General features: G+C 34.6%; 2 protein-coding genes and 1 long non-coding RNA gene across 10 annotated transcripts; 2 read left to right on the top strand and 1 right to left on the bottom strand.

Moving 5' to 3' along the window:
- The first annotated feature begins 5,486 nt into the window (after positions 1–5,486).
- Positions 5,487–8,057, top strand: LOC146902159 (3-ketoacyl-CoA synthase 11-like). Its single transcript, XM_085734282.1, has 2 exons — positions 5,487–5,702; positions 6,199–8,057. Exon 2 carries the CDS (start codon positions 6,206–6,208, stop codon positions 7,736–7,738), a length of 1,533 nt encoding a protein of 510 aa, XP_085590408.1. The 5' UTR covers positions 5,487–5,702; positions 6,199–6,205; the 3' UTR covers positions 7,739–8,057.
- A 9,436-nt stretch (positions 8,058–17,493) lies between these two features.
- LOC146902158 (uncharacterized) lies at positions 17,494–21,737 on the top strand. 8 transcript variants are annotated; one of them, XR_015022160.1, is made up of 10 exons: positions 17,519–17,719; positions 18,547–18,645; positions 18,750–18,930; positions 19,409–19,465; positions 19,758–19,823; positions 20,127–20,231; positions 20,330–20,422; positions 20,853–20,921; positions 21,003–21,088; positions 21,504–21,737. It is a non-coding gene; the product is annotated as an uncharacterized LOC146902158 (long non-coding RNA). The 8 variants fall into 8 exon arrangements; XR_015022154.1 differs by lacking the exon at positions 21,003–21,088 and having other exon boundaries at positions 18,750–18,919; XR_015022153.1 differs by lacking the exon at positions 21,003–21,088.
- A 1,206-nt stretch (positions 21,738–22,943) lies between these two features.
- Positions 22,944–24,299, bottom strand: LOC146902157 (potassium channel AKT1-like). Its single transcript, XM_085737117.1, has 4 exons — positions 24,214–24,299; positions 23,482–23,853; positions 23,329–23,386; positions 22,944–23,228 (listed from the first exon to the last, which is right to left on the bottom strand). Exons 1-4 carry the CDS (start codon positions 24,297–24,299, stop codon positions 22,944–22,946), a joined length of 801 nt encoding a protein of 266 aa, XP_085593243.1.
- Positions 24,300–25,539: the final 1,240 nt, after the last annotated feature.

Genomic DNA, 25,539 nt, shown 5'->3' with positions numbered 1-25,539 from the left:
GTCGTGTGTGGTATCTGTGTTTGTGTCAGTGTCTGTGATAGTGTTAGGGTGAAAATGGCTCAGATAATCATAGGGCATGTTTGAACATCAACTATAAAAGATAAATTACAAACAATGGAGCATAACCATTTCAGACATGAGAAAATGTTGCCATGGATGGATCATATGAAGCAGGAAGAACATGGCATATAACCAGATACTAAAGGAATTCAAAAGCAATGCAAATGAAAAGGTATAAGAAATTACTTATTTTGAAAGCTTGAGATACCATCAATCCGCTGAACACATTTACTGACATGAGTATAAGTTATATAACTATATTTGCTATCATATAACCTCAATTATCCCTCACCTTAACTTCCACTGCATTTCTCCAAACACATTTCTCATTCCCCAATTTACAAGGATCAATCCTTTTTTGGTTAATTAATGAAACAAGCTCTTAAAGTTTGGTTTGGGCCTACCCTACAAAACCAGATTGTAAGGTGAGGGATAACCCCCACATATTTTGACTTCTTTTCAAGTATATCTCGTCTAACATGGGACTCTTACGACATACCTCTAACGCCCAAGACTCATATCGAACGTGACTCGATAGCAGGTGATCCAACGGATCTTGGATAGACCAAGATATATGTTGAGTGAGAGTAAAAAGAGAAGGACATGTGATGATACCGTGTATCAGAACTACAAAACAGAGTCACTTTTATATTGACTGAAAGCAATAAATATAAAATAAATATAGGAGTTACTGTTCTTATTTACAATTTTACATAATATGATATGTCTCTACAATAAACTGTGTGGTTGAGATTTTAGTCGCATATATCACCTTCTGAATGATAACACTCAACCCAGCTTTACCAAATAGTGGTGCCTAGAATTGTAGGCGCCACTGCCTCCTACCCAGTGTGTGGAAACAATGATGAATCTCGAGACCATCTCCTGCGAAAATGTCTTAGGATTCAATATATGCAGATTTCACTGTTATCAGGTAATTCCTGGTAATCATACATATTGAATCCTAGGACATTTCCGCAACTAATTTCTCATTGGTTGATAATTGTATATATATATATATATATATATATATATATATATATATATATATATATATATATATATATATATATTGAACCCTAGGACATTTCCAAATATGACCGTGTCAAGAATCATTCTACATTGTTTATCAACCGATCAATATATTATCAACTCAACCATTTGGGGTTCAAATACCCAATTTGATTTTTTCACCAACTAACACAATATCGAGATATAACAACAATCAAAACATAAAAACAAGAACTTTCTTTAATGGGCTTACATAAAAAATCAAAACTATAACAACAAAGAACAACGCCAACCTTAAAAGAATGGTGAGGATAATAAAGTCCAGCATGAACAACTTCACAGTTCCTTGAACTAGTTCCAGTACCAAAACTAGATGCTGATTCAATCACAATTACCTCTCTACCCTTCAGTGCCAGTGCTCTTGCAACTGCTATTCCAACCACACCAGCTCCTATCACTACACCGTCCACTCTCTCTCTCTCTCTCTCTCTCTCTCTTGGGACAGAGTACGAGGTTGTTGTCTCTTTTGATACATGGTACGAGGCTGTTGTGTTTGTGTCATTTGGGTTTTGATGCTAATGTTTCTGACCCAATTGGTAAATATGAACATGATCACGTGTTATTGTTGATGATGATGATTTGAATTGTTCATTGTTTGAATCTTCAGCATTTTAGCTCACCTTAGTTGTTTGTTGATAGAGAATTGTGATGAATCGTTCAAATCATTAAACACACGAGTCAAATCATTTGATTAATAAAAGTTGACAAACTTAATTTTTGGGTGTAATATCGTGAAAAAATAATATCGTGTACTAGTTTATTTTTAAATTGCTTTATAATTGTTTTTTTTTTTTAAGGAAATGATAACCACACTCGTTAAGGAATAATAAAAAGAAATATTATTTTGAAAATTGTGTATTTTACATTGTAAAAGTTAAAAAATGTTCTTTTCAATATAAAATTTGACTTTTCTTTCTATTTTTAGTTCTTAACTATTGTTATGGGGCACCGATTAACAAGGATCTAAATTTTTCAATAAATTTAAAAAATTAATTGTTTCTTGTAAATAGGACCGAAGAAGGTAACTATTTTAAATAAGTTGTAATTTGTTTTGTTCTTTAGGCAAAATGACAAACACCACATGATACTCAAACCGGATGGAGGTGACTAATCTAAAAATATTTAGTCTCATTTATTTTTATTTCGATATCAAATATCTTATCTGTGAAGGTTAATTACTCTAGCATTTTAAAACTCAAAAAATGGTTGACAGACACTTATGTCAAGATCAATATTATTTCATCTAATCGATTGTAGTGAATTCTCTCTGTTAATTTGACATTTTATTTTTATTTTTGGGAAGTATATTATCTGTCCTTCATCTTTTTTTTTTCAACATATAAAGTTACTAATAAACCATTATTCCTCCTTGCGCTCTCTATCTATCTCTTGGACGACATTCCCAACACCAGTAGGATCTCTGATGGGTTTCGTCTTCAAGGTACAACTTTGTGAGCTTGATATTGTTTCACATCAAGATTAACCACTTTCCATGTTTCCAATTTTCCTTTACTCACTTTATGCTTCCCATTGTCCACTCTATAAATTTGCATCGAAGATTAGTCTGGATTTGCGATCCATTCGAATTTAAGGTTGTTTATCAGAGCCTCATTCTCTCACTCCGTCATCTTGTATTCTCATCTTCTTACGAGAATGTGAGAGAGGGATGTCAAACATTACCCTCATTCACCCTCAATCTTCTTGTACTATGGATTTAACGTTAAATGTCTAATAGTTTATTATAATAAACATTATGTTAATGTAAATGTATTATAAATTATTGATTAAATAATAAAAATGTGTTCAATTATTGATAAATGTGTCATGTCTCTTTAAATTTATTTCATTTTTTCATTTTAATTTATGCCATTTTAAATTTGAAAAGTTGTTTGAAGATCTAGGTAAACGTGAAACATATCATATAATCCGAACATACTAAAAAAGTGTTTGAATTATATAATCTAAAAGGAGATATTTTGATCAATCAGTAGAATGCACGAGAAGAGATTATAGTGAAAAAAGTAACGGCCTAATTGTATTACGTGTCATTTAACTAAATTTATACTAATTCCAAGCACGTGCTTTGTCTTTGTTTTGGATATAAAAAATGGCTATATATTTTGGTATTTTTTGGAATATAATTTGTCATCATATATTCGGTGAAGACTTATTTTGACCCTTCTCAATTTTTCATGACATTGTCGTCATACCTGGGACAAATTAGTCTCCCCATTATACTAAATTAGTGACTAATTTGTCTTTGCTATAAGAAGTATAAAAAATTACTTTAGATTTTTTTTGGTATAAAAAAAATCACTTTAGATTTTATTATATCATAAAACTAAATTGATCCGTACAAAAATTGTAAAAGACCCAAATAAATCCCCACCCTTGTATCTTCACTTTAAAATTTCGGTGTAATTTTGTTCCAATTCAAATTTAAGCCAAAGTTTAATATTCATGGATCAAGTTTCAAACTAAGGACAAAATGGTACAAAAATTTCAAAGTAAAGATATTATAAAAAATTATATTTCAACAAATATTTAAATAAGACAATTTTATCATCTCAAAAAGTCGTTAATATCGAAAAAGTTGAACCTACAATTTTATGATTGATTTAACATTTATCAACTGATTGACATTTATTGATATGCAATTTCTATTTATATTATTATTTTTTTGTTAGGTAGTATAGTAGCTAGAATTAACCTTTTTCAAAGTGAATAAGTGAGGTGTCCAGGGTTCGAACCCTAACCCCTGCCAACTAAGCTATGTTCACGGGACATTTCTATTTATATTTTAAAAGCTAGTAAAGATTAATAATAGTTCAACTCATTTAAGTTAAAACGAGAAGAGTTGGAAATCCTGATTTAAACTCTGACAAATAGTAAATATTTAATCTAATAATTACTCCCTCCATTCCTTTTCTTTTGATGTTTTAGAGTTTCAATTATATTCCAAAACTTTTGATGTTTTAGTGAATTTATTATTGTTTTCTCAAGTTTACCCTTGTTGGAAAACACCATAAACTATTAAAGTAGTTGAGACCTTTGATTTATCACATGTGAATTTAATGATAAATAAGGACATTTTAGTCAAAAACACATAAATATTTATATACTTTAATTACTCCTAAAAACTTGTGCCAAGAGCTAAAACATCAAAAGAAAAGGAACGGAGGGAGTAACTAATAGTACATTTTGTCATTAAAAAGATTGTTAAATTGAACATCTTATGTCCATGCTTTTTGCAATTCTCATCCACCCCGAGCCTCCAAAACTCATCCATTTTGACTTTTTCGCTCTCTTATTATTAAAGGTCCAAATATAGTAGACATTTTTGTAAGACTAGACATGATAGGATTAGGAATGACATCATTAGAGAGAGAGTGGGGGTAGCACCTATAGTAGAAAAGTTGGTAGAAAATAGGCTTAGATGGTTTGGACATGTAGAGAGAAGACCCGTAGACGCCGTGGTAAGAAGAGTAGATCAAATGGAGGAGAGTCAGGTTAAAAGAGGTAGAGGAAGACCTAAGAAAACTATTAGAGAAACCGTTGGAAAAGATTTAGAGGTCAATGAGTTGGATCCAAATATGGTCTTTGATAGAACATTATGGTGGCATTTGATCCATGTAGCCGACCCCACTTAGTGGGATAAGGCGGTGTTGTTGTTGTTGTTGTTGTTGTTGTTGTTATTATTAAAGACCTCATTTATTTTTCCTAAAAAAAAGTTCTTATTTACCTACTTTAATCCACCGATGATGAGTAAAAAAAGTAATTCACTGATGATAATATCAACGTGTACTTGTTTTTCTAAAATTGCTTTATAATTGTTGACATCATAAATTCATAATCTTATTTTATTAGCACTATTTCTATTAAAATTCACAAAAGATAAACAATATCTTTTAAAACTGTAAAACTGTGGATCTTTTTTATATGAAAAAATTAATATAATAAATAATTTTAAAAAAGTTGTTTTTTACACAAAGTGACCAACACCACATGATATTCACACAACATATAACTATAAGATCTTGGATTTAAACCGAATAAAAGTGTTTAATTTAGGAATAACTAAATTATTTTGTTTATTTATATTTTTTTAAGGGAAATATTAACTACTGTTCTGGGGCATTGGTTAAGAATTTTAAATGATAATTTTTTTTATGAAAGTTTGTGTAATAAAATGCATAGGAAATTGAAAATTTTGAGATTTTTAAAGAATTATTACTTAGTTTAGAATGCTTAAAAAGTGTCAGGATACTCGTTAAGAAGACTTATTTTAAAACCATAAATGGACTACAAAATCTTCTAAAAAATTTAACCTCCTACATGTCCAAATTCATATTCTAATCATAGGCTTTAGTTAAGTAAGATCTCATGTAATCCATGCTAGTTAATCCCCTCTATTAATTTGACTTTTTTTGGCATTTTCCTTTTAATATTATATGTCCTTCATATTTTTCTTAAACAATTATTCCTCCTTGCGCGCACACACACTCTCTCTCTCTCTCTCTCTTGGAAGACATTACTGGCACTGGGATCTCTGGTGGGGTTTGGTCTTCAAGGTACAATTTTGTGAACTGGGTTTTGTTTCACATCAACATTAACCTCTTCCCATGTTTTCAATTTTTCATTACTCATTTCATGCTTCTTCTTTGTTTCACTTGTATCTATCTACAATCTTTTTCCTGAATGAATGCATTGTGGATTTATGCACAAAGATTTGTTAAATAATGAAACTAAAAGCTATATTTTTAGTTCATTCTATGTATATGTGTTCTTTTCAGTCTATTTTCAATTCCACTTGATTTTCATGTTGAGTACTATTCATATTCAATGCATGTAAATTAAGCATTTTTGTTGATTATTAATTTTAATGTACATTAGTAGTAATTGTTACTGAAAATGGATCTTTTGGAGGGAATTTGCTATAATTCTAACAGGAATGAATTATGCATTAAAGATATATTTTTGTGATTAAATACCCCTTTGTTGTCACTCATGATTTTTCCATTAAAGGAAAATATTTAATCAAAGTAGATTGATTTAACTTTTGAACAGGGCAAAAATGACAAATGGTAGATTAGATACACACTTGATGCCAAATTCATCCAGGAACTTGCCTGATTTCAAGAAATCTGTTAAATTGAAGTATGTTAAACTTGGTTATCACTATCTAATCACTCATGGAATGTACCTTTTTCTTTCCCCACTTGTGGTGTTGATTGCTGCTCAGATATCCACTTTTTCCATCCAAGACTTTTATGATATTTGGGAGCATCTACAATACAATTTGGTATCTGTCGTTTTTTGTTCAACTCTCCTTGTTTTCCTGTCCACGCTTTACTTTTTGACTCGTCCGAAACCGGTGTACCTTGTTGATTTCTCATGTTACAAGCCTGAAGAATCGCGTAAGTGCACAAAAAGGAAATTTATGGATCAGTCTAGGATAATCAGTACTTTTACGGAGGAAAATCTTGAATTTCAGCGAAAGATTCTTGAGAGATCGGGACTCGGGGAATCTACTTATCTTCCAGAGGCTGTTCTTAACTTTCCTCCTAATCCTTCAATGAAAGAAGCTAGAAAAGAAGCCGAGACTGTGATGTTTGGTGCCATTGATGAGCTATTTAGTAAGACCTCAGTAAAGCCTAAAGATATAGGAATTCTGATTGTAAATTGTAGCCTGTTCAACCCAACTCCGTCACTATCTTCAATGATTGTCAATCATTACAAGCTTCGAGGGAATATAAAGAGCTACAACCTAGGTGGGATGGGTTGCAGTGCGGGGCTGATCTCGATTGATCTTGCTAAAGATCTTCTCCAGGCCAATCCTAATTCGTATGCATTGGTCATTAGCATGGAGAATATTACATTGAATTGGTATTTTGGAAACGATCGGTCGAAACTTGTTTCTAATTGTTTGTTTCGAATGGGAGGAGCTGTGGTTCTGCTTTCCAATAAAACCTCAGACAGAAGAAGATCAAAATACCAATTGATCACCACGGTTCGCACTAACAAGGCTTCTGATGACAAGTGTTTTAGCTGTGTAACCCAAGAAGAAGATGCCAATGGCAAGATTGGTGTTACCTTGTCAAAAGATCTTATGGCAGTTGCAGGTGATGCTTTAAAAACTAATATCACTACACTAGGGCCTCTCGTACTTCCAACATCAGAACAACTACTGTTCTTCACCACATTGGTTGGGAAGAAACTTTTCAAGATGAAGATAAAACCTTATATTCCTGATTTCAAGCTAGCTTTTGAACATTTTTGCATCCATGCCGGAGGTAGAGCTGTTTTGGATGAACTAGAGAAAAACTTGCAGCTATCTCCATGGCATATGGAGCCATCAAGGATGACACTTTATCGTTTTGGAAACACATCTAGCAGTTCACTTTGGTATGAATTGGCTTACACAGAAGCCAAAGGGAGAATTAAGAAGGGAGATAGAACATGGCAAATAGCATTTGGTTCTGGATTCAAGTGTAACAGTGCAGTGTGGAAGGCTCTCAGGACAATCAACCCTGTGAAGGAGAAAAGCCCTTGGATAGATGAGATTGACCAGTTTCCTGTTGATGTTCCAAAGGTATCTACCATCTAAACGACGAGATTGTAAGTAGTTGTGTATCAGCATTAGGTGGTAGTTGTTGGATTGATGAAATTTTCTCTGGGATTTTGTGATTCGTGACTGTTTTTCGAGTTCAGGTTTTAGGAATTTTATTCTGCTTTCTGGTGTACAAGTGGTGGGTCTAGTTTAGGGGAAGTTTTTGTTGAATTCAACTTTGTCATGTGCTGGTGGTTGCTTGAACTTGTGATTGTTTTGTTGTGAGGTGTATTTTCTCGGGAATGTATTTATTGACTGATCTGTGGGTTGTGGTGCTGAAATGCATAGAATCTGAAATGAACTTTCCAAATTTTAACTGTGATTTTTCTAACAAAATCGGAATTGAACATTTCAATTCCGTTTCTTTAGTGTGTCCATGGTTAAAGGTAAATTCTGAAATCATTATGTTCTTAGTAATTTGTATTATCAATCATCATCTGTGCATAATTTTAAGCTGCATCAGGTGCTTTTTAGCTGGATAACTGTCTTCTATCAGTCATTTGAAATACATAGTTCTTACATCGAGATATCGCATGCTCTTACATTTGGTTGTATCCTTCTTTCTCAAGCAAAGAAACATGTCATTGGTCTACCTCCTCAGTTGTAACATTGCATGATACTTAGCTTGTTATATGCATAATGTCATCCCAACTTGAGGGAACCCCGTTTCTTGTGAAGCACAAATTAAATGGAATACTCTTGTTTCTGATTAGCCTGCTGTTCTAAGCTAACATTATAGAAACATGCTTAGAAACCCAGATCCTCCTTTTTTTATAAATTCCTTAATTTTGGCAGGTACATTTATCATGTTCAAAAGCAAAGGGCAAGAACAAACAGCATAGAAAGTATTAAGGAAAAAAATACAAAGGAAGTTAATTTTGGTTTTGATTTTTTTTCAAATTATATCTTGTTAAGAAGTATTAGGAATCCTTTTGACTCTTTAAAGACCGATGAATATCACCAATCATTGGCTTTACATAACTTCATAACCAAGCATCTAAATCTAATTATCATCTATCTTTCTAAGCATCCCTCTTGAAATCTATCATTAGAATAAAAAACAGGATCAACAATCGAAGTACCAAATCCATTACTTACTGATAGATCTCTGGCAAGTGCACCAAATACTATCGAAGTAGTAAAAATATCGATCCCACGAGGACTGTTTTTAATCTCAATAATTCAACTACGTTGTATTTTAGGATGTATAAAGGTTATTTTGATTTGCCACTAGGCAGTAGATTGGTTTGATTGCATAAAAGTAACTGCTAAAAATAAATTGGTTTTCAAGAATAAGAGAGAGATGAGTTTAGGTCTTTCGAATCATCTATGTTCCCCTAATTGTTATGTTGCACCTATTCGTATGAATGATCTTCTAATCCCACGATAGTTAACAAAATAGTCCTAATCAATCCCTTGAGTTAGGACCCTCTTCTTAGACTACAACCCCTAATCCCTTAGGTGGTCTAATAATCTTTGAAGGTTTAAAGCACGTTAACCTAATATCACTAATAAACGATTATCCATTCCTAGACTAACCATGTTTATTAGAACAATTCAATAGGTCAAAGTAGAAAGCTATGGTCAGTAGTCATTCATTCTCACAAAATCATATTTATATTTGATCAGGATATAAAAAGCATTAAGAACAATTGAATTGAATAAAGACTAGAATATCATTCACAATAAATAGAGTTTCACAACATAATATCTCAATTAGGGTTACAACGAATCATCTCAGACCTAACCTCTAATGGATTTAGCTACTCATAATAGTGTTTACAAATAACATAATCATTAGAGGTAATAAACCATACACAAAGTGGTTGGAAGATGAAGAAATCGTCCTCCTGGTCTTCCTTGCAGTTGCAAAATCGCACTTGGCTCTCTAGAATTCGTCACCCTTGTTTTTGGAATAGACTTCAGCATAAATAGGCACAGAAAATCGCCCAAATCGTGTCACGTTTTAAGTGAATCGTGACACGTTTTTACCTTCTGGAGCAAGAAATTGAATTAGGGTTTCACCAAATCGTGTCACGTTTTACCAATCGTGACACGTTTTCATAATGTCGAACCAAACCTTTCTGAAGCTCTTAAATCGTGTCACGTTTTTGATAAATCGTGACACGTTTTCTTTCTTTGTATTTTCTTCTGTTTTTCTGCTCTTTTGCTGCATAAGTCTCCTTGTGAACTCCATTTTTGTGCTAAAATACATATAAAATTACGTAATGACAAGATGTCATCACAACCCCAAACTTAAACCATTCCTTGTCCTCAAGGAATTTGCTTGCAAAGCTGACAATCGACAGTGAAATAACAATTACCTGATCAAGCGATAGTACCCAAAAGTTCAACTCCTTACTAGCTAAAGATGAGCTAGTTTGACTTGTTCGCATCCACCAATTCACAACTCCACGCATCAATATGAGATAGGGTTCTACCAGTCGACATGCAGGTCTACATATTACCATACGCTTGAAAAGTTTCTAAATATCAATCAAAGTCAATATCATTACCCACTTTTGAGGTCTTTAGGGTTATAACAGGGCTTAGGTGAAAGGTGGGACATATTTGGATAAGTAGGCTACACAAAATTTGAGTTAGGCATTCCTACGGAAGTTAAAGAACAAATTCAATCCTACGATCATTCACCTTGTGGAATAACAATCAATGCAAAGGTACTAGAGAATATTTATAACTTTTAAATATTTTTTCATCATTCATTTCATATTTTTTGATTTTTTTTTATATATCAATTTTTGAATGTATTTTTGCATTTTGCATGACAATTCTTTTTCTTTTTGTTCTCTTATTCTCTAGTACCCCCACCCCAAACTTACTTGGTTGCAAATTCCAATAGCAACCCCAAACTTAATTTTAAGCAACATTCTACAATGCCTAACTCAGAAAAACAATAAGGGACAAGTCCTAAAAGTCTCTAAGTTTGTAATGTAGTTTGTCACCGAACAAAAAGTTCTAATCCTACCGGCTCAAAGTGGCTAAGAAAAGGATAAAGTTTAACAATTATAATCAGGGTAGGCTTCAAAAGGCTCACAGGACCAAGCACTTTTGCCTCAGTGTGTAATTAACAAAGACCAATCAATAATAGAGAAACAATGCAAGTTCTAGAAATGTAGTTGCATGGAAAACTAAGCTAAATATAAGTAAATTGAAAAACAAAATATGGCAATGAACCTTATGGCTGAGATTTCTGGGAGTATGTGACTACCTAGCAACGCCGTACACTTCGCCTTTGAAAACCAAGTCACTCCTCCTTTTGAACTTTTGGAATACCACTTGAACAACTATTTGTTATCAAACTGTAAAAAGTCAACTAAACAAACAAATTCATCAATAATAAACAAGTGTAGGAATAATTACATAAACGGGGAGTACAACCGAGTTAAACTTAATTAAAAGCAATTAAAATTGTTCGAACATAAAATTAAAGTTACATAACCAAAGTGCTGAAACAAAAACAGAAAAATAATAAAAGGTGGGCCATCAGTAGCCCACTCAATCCTGCATCTGGTCCGTCGGAATCCAAGTGTTGGGGTCCTCCTCTGCATAGGTATCCTCCCCAAAGTGCTGCCTAGACTGAGCTCCACCAGCAGCAAAGTCAGCTCGGATCTCCTGCTCTCTATCCTGAGCTCGACCTCTGGTGACATCAAAGTAGTGGTCCATAGCCTCCTCGGACCCATCAAAGCGCTCGAAAGACCCAGTCATCTTCCTCCTGTTGAGGCAGACCGCCTCAGTGAACTCCTGACCAAACCTCGGACGGTTCCAATACTCCTGATCTGACACCTCATTCATCCAGTTGGCATGGCCGAACATGTAGTCCAGCATCATCGGATGAATGGGTGCATAGGTACCCTGCTGACTGCTCCCCTCTCCAGCAAAAGTCTGACTCTGAGGTGGTGGCTGTGGCTGTTGTGGTGGCGGCGGCTGTGGCTGTCCTGCTGCTGCTGCCTCGGCACCCATGATAGTCTGCATGCGGTCATGATAATCCTTGACAAATCCATCCATGTAAGTGTCGGTGATGGGCTTCATCATTGCTGCACTCAAATCATTAGCAAACCAATCGCACTCCTCCTCTTGACAAAGCCAATTGATAAGGCTCAAATGAGGGAGTACTTTCTTGGTACCTGAAGCAAACATATAGATATTGTCGGCAATTAACTCACCAAAATTGATGGGTGCACCATCAAGAATAGCAGACAGCGTCAACAAGCGGGGCAGCGGAATCTCTGAAGTACAAGAGGTGCCCTCAATAGTTTGCACCACAAAAGATGCCCACGCCTTTGCATAGGGCTTGAAGTCAGCCCTCAACAGCATATGTGACCCTCCATGCCACTTAGCACCTTCAACACAAATCTGCAATAGCAACTCCTCCCACCTTTCATCATCCCAATTCTTGCACTCCTCCATCATCCTCTTCACATCACAACTCTCCGGTGGCACAATCTCCAGCAACTGATTAATCCTCTCCGGGCTATAGTCTATCTCCTTCCCCCTCACATAGGACACATACTTCCTCCCCATATACCGAGCATTGGAATAAAATTCTATCCCAATCGTTTTGTTGGCCTGCTCAAATATCATACTCACAAGAGACTCCCACCCTCTCTCAGTGATCACTTGATGGAATTCGGGGTTGGAGATGAGTTTGGTGAAATCAAAACCTCTCTCCGGGATCACCCTATAGCCTCGGATGTCCTTGAAACGGTCACGGACAGCAGTATTATAAAACCGGTGGTTGATGGACGGTGGGGGTGCGGTGTTAGGGCTAGGTTTGACAGGTTGTTTGCGTTTGGGGGCTATTTTGGCCTTTTTGGCTGGTTGGGATGTGGCTTGGGACTTGCCTTTGTTGCGGGTCTCAACCATGGTTAGGGTTAGGGTTTGGAGAAAAATGGATATTAGGGTTAGGGTTAAGATGGAGATAATGGGTTTGGTTGTTTGTTGGTGATGATGAAGGTGTATGGTAATGGTTTGGTGATTAGAAGATGAAAAGATGAAGATTTTTGGTAGAAAAGGGTTAGAAAATCGTAGGTTAGGGTTCTGGGAAAATTTTGGTAGAGTTTGGCTACTTTTGGAAGTGAATGGAATGAAAATCGTGTTGGATATATTTATAGGCTGGGAAAATCGTGCCACGTTTGGCCAAAAACGTGTCACGATTTTGTTTTGTAACGGTTAAATTTTTGAAACTGCTAAAATCGTGTCACGTTTGGGCTAAACGTGTCACGATTGCTCTTTTTGAAAATTTTTCTTGCCCAGAAACCGTGTCACGTTTTGGCCAACGTGTCACGATTTCCAATTGTCGAATTGTACCAGTTTGAGACTTAGAAAAAATTTTAGGTGCCAAAAATCGTGTCACGATTTCAGTATCGTGCCACGTTTTTGAAAATGTCGAATGGCACCTTTTTTAACTTAGAAAAATTTCTGAGAGGAGCTTCAGAGGGGGGGCAAATCGTGTCACGTTTGGGCCAAAACGTGTCACGATTTGCACAGTATTGGAAAACAAAAATTTTCTTTCCTCTGTCTGTATCAGCAAAAATCTTTTTGTATTTTTGAATATTTGAAAGCAATAAAAAGGAAATAAGAAATACTACCTGAAATCTAAATGTGGGTTGCCTCCCACCAAGCGCTTCTTTACCGTCACTAGCTTGACTCATGACGACCCCTAAGGATCAGTTGATGTCTCTCCCTCTTCATTATTTGGGGGCCCTCCTTCACGGTATCTTTTCAGCTTTCGTCCCTTACCCTTATAAGTTCCTTGTGCACCAGACTTCCTTAGGTCCACAGCTTCATCAACATGTTTGTTTCTTGCCAACCCTTCGTCACAGTACCTCCTAATTCTTTCTAAAGTATCAGAAAGAATTGAAAGCATACACCATTGAAAAGCAGCCGGCCCATTACGCATCCCACAGGGAATCCTCTTATAAGCAAATTTACCACCTGGACCAGTGGTAGTAGTCTCTGTTTCATTGTTACCAGTTGTCAATCCCCCATACTTGTTGTCACTGATGTCTCCTGATGATTGTTGTTGCATCTGTTCTTTGCTTACTTCCAGTTGCTTAGCACCCTCTATTACTCCAACATCTTCATTCACTTCTTTTCTGTCTATAGATTTCACACTTTCCACCTCCGTAGATTGAATAGGTTGAGATTCAAGGGATTTATCTTCGACTGTTTCTTCCACAACGTCAATCCGGTAACACTTGGGATTCTCATCTTGGTGCTTCATTGCCTCAAAGATATTGAAGACTACCTGCTCCTTATGGAACCTCAACATTAGCTCTCCACGTTCAACATCAATCAAAGCACGACCAGTTGCAAGGAAAGGTCTTCCTAGAATGAGTGGCATGTCTTCATCTTCAGCCATATCTAGGACCACAAAATCTGCTGGGAACACCAAGTCATTAACCTTGACTAGCACATCTTCAAGTATACCGAAAGGATAAGAGATTGACCGATCAGCTAAAGTAATGGTCATTCTTGTTGGTTTTGGTTCCCCACACTTAAGCTTCTTCATCATTGAGAGTGGCATCAGATTTATACTTGCTCCCAAGTCACATAAAGCTCTTCCAATGTCTACAGGTCCAATTGAACAAGGGATAGTAAAAGCACCAGGATCCTTCAGCTTAGGTGGCAGCTTCTTTTGAAGAATAGCACTACAATTTTCAGAAAGTGCAATATTTTCATCATCCTTAGGCTTCCTTCGTTTAGTCAACAAGTCTTTCATGAACTTAGCATATAACGGCATTTGATCAAGAGCTTCGCCGAAAGGAATATTCACCTGAAGTTGTGAGAAAAGTTGCATGAACTTCTTGAATTGGCCTTCATCCTTTTCTTTCTTCTTCGAAAGGTGAGGGTATGGAAGCTTCACATATGATGGAATAACCTGTGGTTTGTCTCCATCTTTCAAAATTTGACTCTTCGACTTCCTCAAGATTGAATCTTCATCAATTAACTTCTCACTTTTTTCTCCCTCTATTTTTTTCTTCCTTTCGTTTTCAACTACTCCATGATTATTTTCTTTTTCAACTACACCCTCATCATTTTTTTCAACTACATCGTTCTCCTCCACCTCAACTACTTCATCAACCTTCTTTGGAGCTTTTGGAACTAAAGGTGTCAAAACCTTTTTGCTCCTCAATTCAATAGCATTACAAGACTCATTCTTAGGGTTATCTTTAGTGTTACCTGAGAATCCACCTTTACTTTGTTCAGCCAATTGCTTAGCTAATTGCCCCAGTTGAGTTTCAAGCATCTTCCTAGAAGCTTCATTGTTCTTTCTTTCAGCTTCTTGACTCTTCTTCATCTCTTCAAAGTTGCCTTGAGTCATCTTCATGAAGTTCATCATAGTTTCTTCAAGAGCTGATGGCTTCCTTTGTTGTTGTTGAGGAGGAGTAAGCATCTGAGAGTTCAAAGCATTGTTATTTGAGTAGCTTAGATTTGGATGCTTATTAATGCCTGAATTGTAGTACTGATTCTGCCTTTGATAACCTCCCATGAAGTTAGCTTCTTCACTTGATCCTTCCGGAACGCATTCACCGTTGGGATGTTCTTCACCACATAAGTCGCACTTGATTGCAGCTACTTGTTGTTGTTTATGAGCCAAAGTGAACCCTTGAAACTCCTTAGTTAGAGCTTCAATTTGTTTGTTCATAGCTGCTTGGTTAGCAAGGATAGCAGTTTGTTCACTCACCCCAAACACTCCTCTTTCCTTCTTCTTAGCTTCAGCACGATACTCATTTCCAGCCATGTTTTCTATCAAAGCTTGGACTTCATGATCAGTTTTGCTCTTGAGACTACCTCCCGCGGAAGCATCTAAGAACATTCTAGTGTTTGGTGTTACCCCCTCAGTGAAGATTTGGAGGTATTGTTTCTCGGTGAACTCATGATTAGGGCACCTCTTAAGAAGCAAATTGAATCGCTCCCAAGCATCATACAATGATTCACCTTCTCCTTGCTTGAAGTTAGAGATCTCCATCTTCTTTTCCCAATATTTAGACATAGGGAAATATTTCTCCAAGAACTTCAGCTCTAACTCTTCCCATGTTTGGACAGTCCCGTTTGGTATTGTTAGCAACCAATCTTTTGCTCTTCCCGTCAAGGCGAAAGGAAACAGCCTTAGCTTCTTTTGTGCTTCAGTTACGGTGGCTGGTTGCACACAAAACTCGCAGGTTTCAGCAAAGCGGCTCAAGTGTTCATGAGGACTCATAGCTTCAGTCCCATCGAATTGCTTGTCCCTCAAACCGTTGAGGACAGTTGTCTTGATGTCGAAAGCTACGGGGTTAGCTGGTTGAAAAGTGTGGGTCAGTTGACCGCGATGAGTGGCTAACCCGTAGTCTCCTAGCTTAGGTCTTGGTGGTACAACACCTTCTCCTTCCATAGTTGCAGATTTAGGAGAAGAGATCGTTTCAGATTCAGTTGAGAGTGGCTCCGGTATTTGTTCTCGAACACCCGGTGGAACGGACTGAGCTAACCTTTGCGACCGGACAGCTTTCCGAAGTGCTCTAGCAGTCCTTTCAATTTCCGGATCGTACTCTAAGTCGTCTGAGCTCTGTTTACCTCGCATAAACAGCAAAATACCTTAGTAGCACTGCACAACGCAAAGTAATCAAGTGAATATGAAAACAGAAAAAAAAATAATATTTAAAAACAGAAAAGTAAATTGCAAAAACCCTAAAATTATAACGTAATTGCCTTGTTGAAATAATTCAACAGTCCCCGGCAGCGGCGCCAAAAACTTGATAGATCTCTGGCAAGTGCACCAAATACTGTCGAAGTAGTAAAAATATCGATCCCACGAGGACTGTTTTTAATCTCAATAATTCAACTACGTTGTATTTTAGGATGTATAAAGGTTATTTTGATTTGCCACTAGGCAGTAGATTGGTTTGATTGCATAAAAGTAACTGCTAAAAATAAATTGGTTTTCAAGAATAAGAGAGAGATGAGTTTAGGTCTTTCGAATCATCTATGTTCCCCTAATTGTTATGTTGCACCTATTCGTATGAATGATCTTCTAATCCCACGATAGTTAACAAAATAGTCCTAATCAATCCCTTGAGTTAGGACCCTCTTCTTAGACTACAGCCCCTAATCCCTTAGGTGGTCTAATAATCTTTGAAGGTTTAAAGCACGTTAACCTAATATCACTAATAAACGATTATCCATTCCTAGACTAACCATGTTTATTAGAACAATTCAATAGGTCAAAGTAGAAAGCTATGGTCAGTAGTCATTCATTCTCACAAAATCATATTTATATTTGATCAGGATATAAAAAGCATTAAGAACAATTGAATTGAATAAAGACTAGAATATCATTCACAATAAATAGAGTTTCACAACATAATATCTCAATTAGGGTTACAACGAATCATCTCAGACCTAACCTCTAATGGATTTAGCTACTCATAATAGTGTTTACAAATAACATAATCATTAGAGGTAATAAAACATACACAAAGTGGTTGGAAGATGAAGAAATCGTCCTCCTGGTCTTCCTTGCAGTTGCAAAATCGCACTTGGCTCTCTAGAATTCGTCACACTAGTACAAAATATACTTATTGACACAAGGATTTTAAGTGGATTGATATCCACGTGACTTAAAAAGCTGACCGGATGTGAGATTTTTAGCTTCAATATATATTAAGTATTTTAACCCCACTTAAAAAGTATTTTAAATACATATTAAATTAAAATAAAATAAAATAAAAAACTGAAGAGAGCATATACAAATCGATAAAACAAAAAACTGAAGAGAACATATACAAATCGCTCTACCTTCTCTCTTCTTCGCGCGTGTCTGCTCTTCTCTATTCTCAGAAACAAATCGCAACAACAAACAAACACAGTCGGCAGCCAGTGACTCTCTCTTCTCCACTCTCAGCAGCAACATCTTCTCTCTTCTACTCTCTTCTTCAAACCCAGTATCTCTCTGTCAGTTCTCACTCACTCTAAGTCAAGGTAAGACAATTGATTTTCTAATTGAAACTTTCCTTCTCCAATTACCTGTTTTAGGGTTTTATAATTGAGAATTGGGAATTTTTTAGGATTTTAGAATTTGGGGAATGGGGATTGGGAATTGTTAATGGCTTTTTTGAATGCATCGAAACATCAAACATGCCATGGCTTTTTTGCTTCATGCTTCAATTGAACTGAAATATGACATAATTCATGGCTTAATGATGCACCGAAATATGGGATGGCTTTCTTGCTACTGCTAATGCCATATGTATAAACAACATAATTAAGTGCTTATATTGTTAAAAATTTAACCCAATTAACCACTTTTCAGTTAAGTTCTTATGTATAAGCTATTTCTATAACAAAGCATAAAATCAAATCAATCTGTTTTCATATAACCTAAACCTATAAGCTATTTTTGTAAGCCATATTATAGAGCTTATGGATATAGGCCCTGTTTGGATAAACAAGTTAATTTGCAGCTTATAGCATAAATGCCTATCATGATAGGCTTTTTAGTGTTTATCATGATATGCACTTATGCATAAGCTATTTCTATGACAATAGGTAAAATAAAGTTAAATTATTTTGATATAAACTAGTATAAACTATTTTCATAAGCTATGTTCAAGAGCTTATGAAAATAAGCTGAAAACAACTTATGAAAATGTCATATGCATCATTTACTTTCCTTATGACTTGACTAAGAAATAAACACCATTTACCTAATTACTTTCCTTATGTATAACTATTTCCTTTTAACGTAAGCTGAATTAAACAAATACTCATATGTATCATTTTATACAACATCATCCAAAACTGGACAGTGGTATTGGTACTCAGTACTCTTCACGGGAATTCCAATTCAACATGCATTGTTGATGCAGACTCAAATATCGGAATTACTATTGCTCTGTGTTATTGATGTAAGTTACTTTATAAGTTGTTTAAATGTTATTTTTTATAGTAGTTGTATCTTTCCAATATTGAGAGGTTATAATTAACAACATCTTTATTATGAATGTGATAGATATAGAGCACCGATGTATGCATACGTCTTGAACATATGTTATTTTGAAGAATAGTTTCCTATGTAAGTTAAGAGGGTCCTATTGAAGTCACTATGTATTTCCTTAATTTCAAGAACATTGGATCTTTTCATGGTGTTGAACAAACTAATCTTATGTGCAAGACCAAAAGGTGGTGCATCGGTTAGTGTCTTTAATTTTCTTGTTTATTATGGTAGTTTTGATTATCTGAGAAAGACCTTACAAATTGTTCTAGCTTCTAACAAGTTAAGATAGAAACCAATGCCTTGGTTGCTAGCACAATTTATGAGCACATTTCTTGCTGGAAGCTTGCTATAATGGTTTATCTTATTCTTATAAAGGTATAATACTTTGTTCTCACTTGTGAAAGTACTAATATATTCATTTAATATTTTTAGTAATTCACTTTATTTCTATCTCAATTTGTATGAGTCATCCTTGCGTAGGGCCATCTATTATATTGTTAAAAAATCAACTCAATTAACCACTTTTCAGTTAAGTGTCTGTGCTTATATATAAGCTATTTCAATTAACATTTTTATGATAATCTCTTTCACTCACAATCAATACTTGACATGTTATACCCTACTTCCGTTGAATTTCAACAACCTTCGTTGAGCTTTCTTTATTCTCTACTCAGTTTAGCGACAACTGCACTTGAAAGGGCAGCCGAAGGGAAATCCTTATTATGAACAAGGTAAAAATTGAAAACTAATTTGTCTGTCTTTGTAGTGCTTTGGTTTACAATATCAGATACTCCCTCTGATCCTTTTAATAGGAGACAAATGAGTCAATCAGAGTTTTCCGCGATGCACCATTGACAGAATGAATGAGTCAATCAGAGTTATTGTAGCCCTCTGTGCTTTTTTTGGCTTGTTGATATCATGTTTTGACCTACTGTTACTTGGTTGTATTAGTTTTTTAGTGTGAACTGCCAAAATGAATGTTGAAGATTAAACATGTGTGTTTTGTATGTGTGTGTTTAATAGTGAGAGTTTGAATGAAGACAAGGAGTTTGATCCGCACCAAAGGTCGCTGCACTACTTGTATCGAAGGTATTGTTATTCCGCTCATTATTTAAACTGTCATGTGTTCTATTGAAAATTGTGCGATGCTATTTTTGCATATATGGAGTCTCTTTCTTCATGTAGCCAAGCTATTATGATGTGTTTTACATGATATTTGAGATAACAAACAAGTATTGTTGGTTTTCATCCTTTTTGATTGTACCCGGCTTCTAAACTTATCACCAGAGGCCTTAAGTTTTTTCATATCCATATACTATTATTCTTAGATGCTAGATTTGGTCTCATGGTTTGTGTCTTGGTATCTGATTTTGTTTCGCTCCTTAATCTTAGGTTTTTTATTACTTGGGCGAGCTGAATGACTCATTATCCTATGCATTTGGAGCTGGTCCTTTGTTTGATGTTTCACAGGATTTTGACTATGTCCTACTCTTCTAGGTGAGGATTGTTATTTGGTTTTATTCTATTTAATTTAAATCTGCATGCAGATTTTTCAAGGATTGGATTTTACCATTGGATATGGGTTGCCACTTTAGGACTTCTTGTTTGGAGTCGATGGAAAGTGCTTCCTTAATATCTCTTTTGGTTCCCCCATTAATGATTTGGTGATTGACACTCTTGTTCTGAAGGTCAGTGAGATCATTTTATCTTGTCAATACATAATTTTACGTTCTTTTTTCTTTTCATTTTTTTGTTGCAAACTTGGAATGCAATCTTTTGAGAATTTATCTATCAGAGTTATGCAACATCACATTTTACCTTTATATTTTTCAGTGGAACTAGAAGTATAGCACTGGAAAATAAATTTAGCTATATAAATATTAACTTTACAGTTGTCAATGATTAAGTTTATGAGAATATAAGTGTGAACTCTAATTATTTCGCACGTGTTTAACTAGTAACCACTTGTTGACACAATTATTCACTCCTAAATCTGAAATATTTTTACCAAGGATTCAATTTTTGCACTTTTTCCTACCCTGTCTTTGGTTGTTGTCGTTGTGGTATATTGTGTAGGTATGACTTACTAATACATTCGTCGGTGCTTGCAACTTTCAGATTATTTTGCCAGAGGGTTCAAAAGATATTTCACCATCTGTTCCATTTCCTATGAAAGAAAGACATGAGGTATTACTATTTTGACATCTTCTTCCAATATATGTCATTCCCTTGTTTGGGTTTTATAGTCCATCCATATAATTGTTTTAGACAAAGTTTTCACCCTTGATATTGCTGGTAGACCTGTTGTTGTGCTAGAGAACAACACTGTGCCTAAGCATAATGAGCATTTTTAGGTATTACTGTTGCATCTTTTTTGGAGGCTAAAGTTCACCTATGTAGTCCTACAATTTGTACATTTTGTCATCTTAAGCATGTGGTGTCTTGAGTTTCAACTATGAGAATCTAGGATTGCAGGCGATGATATTATGGCCATTTTAAAAAGGGTTTTAATGATATTTTAAAAATTGAGAAACTGAAGATATGAAGAGGTGAAAAAATGATAAAAAGATACTAAAACTAATATGATAGGAATGTTTTAGTGGCAATATTTCCGTAACCAAAGTTTGTAAATGATACTTGGAACCTTTGATAGTAGTGAGCATTATTGTAAAGATTGTAGCTAGCTTTTGAATGTTTTTTTTACTGAGAGATACATTGAAAAAATGCTGAATTCATGACATTATAATTAATGGTTTTCTTCTTCTTCAGGTTTTTGGAGACAAAACTCCGTTTACTGATGATGAAATTATGAATGTTCAAGAACGTTGTGCAAGTTTGATACTTGAAAGACTTTGATGCAATTTACATGTCTAGCAATGAACATGCTTTGAAACAATGACGATTAATTATTACGTCTAGTTTTATGGTATTAATTAATGATTTTGAAACTTTGAAGTTGTTTACAGTTTGGTATGAAATTTGATCTAATGATATTTTATATTAGTGATTGTGTATGAAATTTTAGATTAATTTGTTAATTTCTGTATTAATTATAATCATAGTGGCAATAGCAATTAAAAAATATTAAGCAAGGTTATTAAGTAGGATCACAACATAGGCTTAAAAACTTTGAATTTTTTTTTATCCTTTTTTAGCCTTTTTAAGTAGGGCGATCCAACGTAATAAACATATTTTAAGTGGGATGACCCGACTTAAGAAAAGGTTTTTAAGTGGGACTTCATCCGACTTAAAAGCAAAATAGTTTTTAAGTCGGCCACCTATAAGTGGGGTCAAGAACCGACTTAAAAAGTCATTTTGACCCCACTTAAAAAGTGATTTCTGTACTAGTGTCACCCTTGTTTTTGGAATAGACTTCAGCATAAATAGGCACAAAAAATCGCCCAAATCGTGTCACGTTTTAAGTGAATCGTGACACGTTTTTACCTTCTGGAGCAAGAAATTGAATTAGGGTTTCACCAAATCGTGTCACGTTTTACCAATCGTGACACGTTTTCATAATGTCGAACCAAACCTTTCTGAAGCTCTTAAATCGTGTCACGTTTCTGATAAATCGTGACACGTTTTCTTTCTTTGTATTTTCTTCAGTTTTTCTGCTCTTTTGCTGCATAAGTCTCCTTGTGAACTCCATTTTTGTGCTAAAATACATATAAAATTACGTAATGACAAGATGTCATCACTTACTGCAGTAAAAATGAAGCATAGATGAAAAACAAACGTTTCTCTTTCCAAGTTTCTGTCTTAAATTCAATTTTGTTTCATCCAATGGTTCAAAGTGTTTTTTAGTGCAACAAATCTGGATTCATCCTTTGTCTGCTGTAGTGTGTTGTGGTGCAATATTTACATTGGACTTGTCACAATCAGACAACATATGTCCACATCAAGAACATATTCGTTACAGTGAAAATATGCGTGTATGTTTGGTGGAAAATCTGAATTATAAGGGTTCCCTCTACTATTCAATGTAATGCATAATAGAAGCATGCATCATTAGTTACCAAATAACTCAAAATAATACAAGTCAAGCAAATAGTTATATTCTCCTTCAACATTCATTCTAAATTTTGTTCTTGCTACAAGAGAATTTGTGAAACATATCTAATAATACATAAAATTTCCTAGAGTGTGAAACATATCAAAAAATAGCACTAACATATAGCTTGAAGCTTCACATTCGAACCTATGTCATAGTTATAAACTGCGAATACACCCGAGCACACTAGCAAGCACATATCCTGCAAGTCCCATCTTCATTAACTTAAACAAAATGATAAAGGCCTTTTCCACCAGATTAGCATGTAAATCTCTAAGGTGAACTGTCCTAAATATAGTAGACCTAAACCGGTAGCTGGAAGCCACATATCTTGTCCATAAGCTTTGATCCATTGCTTCTTCCACCCATTTGCTTTTTGGATCATAGTTTGTAGCAGTAAAATAAAGAATACATCCACCAAAATGCACATAGGATAGAACAATCTGTAAAAATGGTTCAAACTATTAGTTGATGATGCATATATATTTATCTTCTCTGTTAAAATGTTAAAATCATAATTAATATATATGTTGAAAACCTTACCAAGAGAACCTTAGCACAACGAAACCCAACAAAATTATCTCTTGTCTCATCCTCAAATCTACACTCAAAAGAACACAACATTCATAAGTAATAAGACAAATAATCAAAACATAAAATATATAGCTTTTTAATAGAAAAAGTTCTAAATCTCACCTACTCAAAAAGGCATGAACTTTTCCAACATGCCATAAATATTGAAGTAGGCGGAGTATGCCATAGGTTAAATGTGGAGTATATATTACCATTCCAATAATCTTTGGGGAAATATTGCACATGACATCAAGAGTAAACCAAGTTCTTAAATAATGTAGCATAATCTTTTTTGGATTGTTCACAACCAAGAAAGTGGAGACATCTACATAGGCCACAAAGAAATTAAGAAATATATCAAAACCAAAAAGCACTTGAACAAAGTTATCTATGATATTGAAAATGCTTGCTTGTGGTTCCTTGAGAAATCCAAACACAACTGGAGATACACATGCTGTATACAAGGCCAGAATTGCAAGAAAAGTTTTCCATTTCCTGAAAAATAAAAAAACAAGTATTAATTAGAGTAGAGAAAAAAATTGATTATTTATACTTCATTTTGAGAAACAAAAGTAACAGTAATAGTCTACCATAAAAATAAAAAAAATAAAATCATTTTTTACACTCTCATTTCTAAAAGCACCCTCCCCCATCGACCCTTGCTTTCTCTCCAGCTCACTATTCCCTTCACTCTCTAGTCCCAGACTCTAGTTTCTGAACAAGGGTAACAACACAACAAGTTTAGAAGGTTTGAAAAACAAAATAGTTGGTAGATGAAGATTTCTCACAAGTCATGCTATACTAGAAGAAAAAAAATGAAAGCTATAAAACAATATAACAAATATATATAAGAACCTGTAACGTTCATCATATTCATTGATAGATATGATGAGCCTTTTGAGAAGAGCTTGAACAACCATTTCTTCCCTGTGCATTGGCATAGTTGGTTTTAGATGATAATGGATTTTGCTCTATGTTTGAGATATGAGATTTGGTAACAAACAGAAATATGAAAGAGTGAATTGGAAAGGTTTGTTTTTAAAGAAAAAACTATCACCTTTTCATAACTATTCTAGAAAGAAGCAAACAACTATATATCATTAGCATTCGACTAAAATGACAAAAATGAAACTCAAGTCCAAGTCTTCCCTATATCTTGTTGCATTTCCTGTCTCTATTTTTATGCATTTTATAGAGGGTAGTTTTCGATGTTAAGTGTGTGTTTAATATAAATATGATGTGATGTGTATCCTTTTTATGCTCTCTAGTTTCATACATTGTGCAATTGGGAGACACAACAATTTTAGCTAGTTTTCATCTACACTTTATGTAGTTGAATACTACCATGCCATTTTGAATGAAAAACTTGCTGTCTTTTTACTACCTTGTGGAGCAAAGCATGTCTCACAAATCACACTCATTTGTCCTTAGTATATGAACAAAAACAAACTTGGTACAAATGAACTTTTGTGGGAAGAAATCAAATATATCCTACAGTTAATAAATGATCAGGGGAGTTGCAATATTCTGTAGACCATTAGTATATATATTTAGGACAATTGAGTTGTAACAATTTGATATTTTAGAGACCCTTTTCAAAATTTTGAATGTTAAAGTGGGAATTAGCTGAGATTTGAAATATAAATGAGTTTTTCCTATTTGTGGATTATTCAACTCGTAAATACTGGTTTGTTTAATTCAATAAATAAAAGTAAAAAAATTTATATTGAGTTTGTTTATGTTAGCCAAGTCCAAATCTTATAAATGCATATAATCTCTTTGTTTTGTGGACGTAGTGGCAGGTAAACAGATATGAACTTTTTCTCTGTTATATCTATTCTCCCTATGTTATAGATAAATTTATCATATACAATTTGTAATATTACACAATAGATATTTGACAAGTAGCTTGTAGTAATGTTTTTAAACAATGAGTGGAGTAATCTTGAATGATGTCACATTCTTTCTTTCGGTAAAAAGCAACATACTCCTATAATCGTTAATGTTAAGGGAGCAACATTCTTTCTTTCGGTAAAAAAAGTGTCAGGACATGGTGGATAACTCTATGATTTACAACTAGCTTAGTAGTTTATTTATTTTTGACAAGACTAGATTAGTAGTTTATGTGCAGTCCAAATCTTATAAATGCATAAATATCTATTTCATATAATAAATGCATAC

Source organism: Medicago sativa, chromosome 8, assembly GCF_051527215.1.
Source record: "Medicago sativa cultivar Bolivia chromosome 8, Bolivia_mono, whole genome shotgun sequence".
Classification (NCBI taxonomy): domain Eukaryota; kingdom Viridiplantae; phylum Streptophyta; class Magnoliopsida; order Fabales; family Fabaceae; genus Medicago; species Medicago sativa.
This window is presented reverse-complemented; position numbering and strand designations above follow the sequence as displayed.